The sequence below is a fragment of the Penaeus japonicus genome, unplaced genomic scaffold (assembly GCF_977035675.1).
Source record: "Penaeus japonicus unplaced genomic scaffold, GWHDUDI00000001_assembly GWHDUDI00000029, whole genome shotgun sequence".
Taxonomy (NCBI): domain Eukaryota; kingdom Metazoa; phylum Arthropoda; class Malacostraca; order Decapoda; family Penaeidae; genus Penaeus; species Penaeus japonicus.
In genome coordinates, this window is record NW_028234431.1 from 7,922,744 (window position 1) to 7,927,743 (window position 5,000).

At 42.0% G+C, this 5,000-nt stretch overlaps 1 protein-coding gene across 1 annotated transcript in view; it reads right to left on the reverse strand.

The window, feature by feature from the left end:
• LOC122258306 (phosrestin-2) overlaps positions 1 to 5,000 on the reverse strand; it is a 36,821-nt gene that overhangs the window by 16,920 nt on the left and 14,901 nt on the right. Inside the window, exon 7 of the mRNA XM_086554363.1 lies at positions 3,696 to 3,853. Within this exon, the coding sequence (XP_086410489.1) occupies positions 3,696 to 3,853 (158 nt within the window). The remainder of the gene's footprint in view (positions 1 to 3,695; positions 3,854 to 5,000) is intronic.

A 5,000-nucleotide genomic window follows, 5' to 3' on the forward strand; every position in this document is an offset into this window, starting at 1 on the left:
TATATATATATATATATATATATATATATATATATATATATATATATATATATATATATATATATTTATACATATATACATATACATATACATGGATGGATGGATAAATGGATGGGTGGATGGATGGATGGATGGATGGATGAATAGATGCAGAGAGAGAAAGAGAGAGAGAGAGAAAAAACAAAACAAAAACATACTCTACACCAGGGATACTCAACTGTTATGATCAAAGGTCCAGTTACACAAGTCCGGATGAATATCTTATATGCAATAATTAAGAAATAAAAACAACCAACCTAAGTGCAAGCTTGTGTACCCATAAGATTTTTATTAATTTCATATTCACTCTCTGACTTATGCACACAAACTAGAAAGCTGATGGAGGACCTTCATGTTATTCAATTTCATTTCTCACTTCCAAGAGCCTGGGATGCTCAGCCACAAGAGTCATTTAGTTTAGATTTTCAACTGCAGACCGCCTTTTGATTCGCCCTTCTCTACACTCTCAAAAAAAAAAAAAAAAAAAAAAAACATGAACCGAACTCAAAATAAAAATTAACACGTGAAGGACCTTTACGTCATTCAGTTTCATTCCTTCTCCTCTCGGAGCCTGGGATTCTCAACTAGATAATAAGTTAATAAAAAGGTCTAGACTCGCCCTGCTCTACAGTCTAAATAAGAGAAAGACTCGCCCTGCTCTACAGTCTAAATAGGAGAAAGACTCGCCCTGCTCTACAGTCTAAATAAGAGAAAGACTCGCCCTGCTCTACAGTCTAAATAAGAGAAAGACTCGCCCTGCTCTACAGTCTAAAGAAGAGAAAGACTCGCCCTGCTCTACAGTCTAAAGAAGAGAAAGACTCGCCCTGCTCTGCACTCTAAAGAAGAGAAAGACTCGCCCTGCTCTACAGTCTAAATAAGAGAAAGACTCGCCCTGCTCTACAGTCTAAAGAAGAGAAAGACTCGCCCTGCTCTACAGTCTAAATAGGAGAAAGACTCGCCCTGCTCTACAGTCTAAATAAGAGAAAGACTCGCCCTGCTCTGCACTCTAAATAAGAGAAAGACTCGCCCTGCTCTACAGTCTAAAGAAGAGAAAGACTCGCCCTGCTCTACAGTCTAAAGAAGAGAAAGACTCGCCCTGCTCTACAGTCTAAAGAAGAGAAAGACTCGCCCTGCTCTACAGTCTAAATAAGAGAAAGACTCGCCCTGCTCTGCAGTCTAAAGAAGAGAAAGACTCGCCCTGCTCTACAGTCTAAATAAGAGAAAGACTCGCCCTGCTCTGCAGTCTAAATAAGAGAAAGACTCGCCCTGCTCTACAGTCTAAATAAGAGAAAGACTCGCCCTGCTCTACAGTCTAAAGAAGAGAAAGACTCGCCCTGCTCTACAGTCTAAATAAGAGAAAGACTCGCCCTGCTCTGCACTCTAAAGAAGAGAAAGACTCGCCCTGCTCTACAGTCTAAATAAGAGAAAGACTCGCCCTGCTCTGCAGTCTAAATAAGAGAAAGACTCGCCCTGCTCTACAGTCTAAATAAGAGAAAGACTCGCCCTGCTCTGCAGTCTAAAGAAGAGAAAGACTCGCCCTGCTCTACAGTCTAAATAAGAGAAAGACTCGCCCTGCTCTACAGTCTAAATAAGAGAAAGACTCGCCCTGCTCTACAGTCTAAATAAGAGAAAGACTCGCCCTGCTCTACAGTCTAAATAGGAGAAAGACTCGCCCTGCTCTACAGTCTAAATAAGAGAAAGACTCGCCCTGCTCTACAGTCTAAATAGGAGAAAGACTCGCCCTGCTCTACAGTCTAAATAAGAGAAAGACTCGCCCTGCTCTACAGTCTAAATAAGAGAAAGACTCGCCCTGCTCTGCAGTCTAAATAAGAGAAAGACTCGCCCTGCTCTACAGTCTAAATAAGAGAAAGACTCGCCCTGCTCTGCAGTCTAACTAGGAGAAAGACTCGCTCCGCTCTACAGTCTAAATAAGAGAAAGACTCGCGCTGCTCTACAGTCTAAATAAGAGAAAGACTCGCCCTGCTCTGCAGTCTAAAGAAGAGAAAGACTCGCCCTGCTCTACAGTCTAAATAAGAGAAAGACTCGCCCTGCTCTACAGTCTAAATAAGAGAAAGACTCGCCCTGCTCTGCAGTCTAAATAAGAGAAAGACTCGCCCTGCTCTGCTCTCTAAATAAGAGAAAGACTCGCCCTGCTCTGCACTCTAAATAAGAGAAAGACTCGCCCTGCTCTACAGTCTAAATAAGAGAAAGACTCGCCCTGCTCTGCACTCTAAATAAGAGAAAGACTCGCCCTGCTCTGCACTCTAAAGAAGAGAAAGACTCGCCCTGCTCTACAGTCTAAAGAAGAGAAAGACTCGCCCTGCTCTGCACTCTAAAGAAGAGAAAGACTCGCCCTGCTCTACAGTCTAAATAAGAGAAAGACTCGCCCTGCTCTACAGTCTAAATAAGAGAAAGACTCGCCCTGCTCTACAGTCTAAATAAGAGAAAGACTCGCCCTGCTCTACAGTCTAAATAAGAGAAAGACTCGCCCTGCTCTACAGTCTAAATAAGAGAAAGACTCGCGCTGCTCTACAGTCTAAATAAGAGAAAGACTCGCCCTGCTCTACAGTCTAAATAAGAGAAAGACTCGCCCTGCTCTACAGTCTAAATAAGAGAAAGACTCGCCCTGCTCTGCTCTCTAAATAAGAGAAAGACTCGCCCTGCTCTACAGTCTAAAGAAGAGAAAGACTCGCCCTGCTCTGCACTCTAAAGAAGAGAAAGACTCGCCCTGCTCTACAGTCTAAATAAGAGAAAGACTCGCCCTGCTCTGCAGTCTAAATAAGAGAAAGACTCGCCCTGCTCTACAGTCTAAATAAGAGAAAGACTCGCCCTGCTCTGCAGTCTAAAGAAGAGAAAGACTCGCCCTGCTCTACAGTCTAAATAAGAGAAAGACTCGCCCTGCTCTGCAGTCTAAAGAAGAGAAAGACTCGCCCTGCTCAACAGTCTAAATAAGAGAAAGACTCGCCCTGCTCTGCACTCTAAAGAAGAGAAAGACTCGCCCTGCTCTGCACTCTAAAGAAGAGAAAGACTCGCCCTGCTCTACAGTCTAAATAAGAGAAAGACTCGCCCTGCTCAACAGTCTAAATAAGAGAAAGACTCGCCCTGCTCTGCACTCTAAAGAAGAGAAAGACTCGTCCTGCTCTACAGTCTAAAGAAGAGAAAGACTCGCCCTGCTCAACAGTCTAAATAAGAGAAAGACTCGCCCTGCTCTGCAGTCTAAAGAAGAGAAAGACTCGCCCTGCTCTACAGTCTAAAGAAGAGAAAGACTCGCCCTGCTCTACAGTCTAAATAAGAGAAAGACTCGCCCTGCTCTGCACTCTAAAGAAGAGAAAGACTCGCCCTGCTCTACAGTCTAAAGAAGAGAAAGACTCGCCCTGCTCTGCAGTCTAAATAGGAGAAAGACTCGCCCTGCTCTACAGTCTAAATAAGAGAAAGACTCGCCCTGCTCTGCACTCTAAATAAGAGAAAGACTCGCCCTGCTCAACAGTCTAAATAAGAGAAAGACTCGCCCTGCTCTGCACTCTAAATAAGAGAAAGACTCGCCCTGCTCTGCAGTCTAAAGAAGAGAAAGACTCGCCCTGCTCTACAGGCTAAATAAAATAAAGACTCGCCCTGTTCTACAGTCTAAACAAGTGAAAGCCATAAAACGAACTCACTGCGTCTCGATGCTGGCCACGGTGTTCCTGATCTGGCCCGAGGGACCCAGGGAGACGTCACACAGCTGCACGACGCTCACCTTCAGCCGCTTCACCTGCTTGTTGGAGTTGTTGGTCACGCCCACGCCGATTCCCACGCCCTCCTCGTGGTAGTAAATCTGGGGTGGGGGGAGTGAAGGGATGCTGGGTGAGTGTGGGAGAAGGGTCTTTTCACTCTCTCTTCCCTCTCCCTTCTTTCTCTCTTCTCTTTTTCTCTCTCTTCACTCTCTCTTCCCTCTCCCTTCTCTCTCTCTTCTCTTTCTCTTCATTCTCTCTCTCTCTTCTCTTTCTCTTCTCTCTCTCTCTTCTCTTTCTCTTCTCTCTCTCTCTTCTCTTTCTCTTCTCTCTCTCTCTCTTCTCTCTCCTTTCCCTCTCCCTTCTCTCTCTCTTCTCTTTCTCCATCTCTCTCTCTCATCCCTCTCCCTTCTTTCTCATTCTTTCTCTCCCGCCATCCACCCCCCTCCTCCATTGCTAGAAAAAAAAAGAGAGACAGTACAGAACACATCCCGGTACCATAAACTCCAAAAGCATTTCACCAAAATAAAAAAGCACCAGAAATTTTCCCCCAGACCTGCGCCACACAATTCCTTGCCATAACACTAAGGAGACGTCTGTCTATTGTGGAGGATGTGAATAAAAGGGAAACGTCACTAAGGCGTTGTGAACTAAAGAACCCAGAGCTTTAACTGTGACACGCGTTCAGTATATAACTCGTGGGGGGAAAAGGAGAACATTTTCTGAAGAGGATATATATATATGTATATATATATATATATATATATATATATGATATCATATATATATATCATATATATATATATATTTTTTTTTTTTTTTTTTTTTTTTTTTTTTTTTTTAGCATCTGTCTCTCCATAGTTTATTATTTTCATTATTAGTTTCATTCTTATTGTTATTATTGCTATTGTTGTTCTTTTTAGTATTATCATTATTGTTGTTATTATCGTTATTATCATTTTCATTGTCATTATCACCATCATTGTTGTAATGGTGGTATCATCATCAAGAATCATTAATATCATTACTGTACGCATTGAGTATTATTGTCATTATTATTGTTCTTGTTGTTATCATTACCATTACTGTTTTTGATCATTACTATTATTATCATCATGATAATTACCCTTCTTATAATCATTATTATTACAATTAACATTTACTATCATTATCATTACTATTATCATTATGATTAATAGCGGTAGTAATATCATCATTATCATTATCATTGTTAATGTTATTACTGTCCTT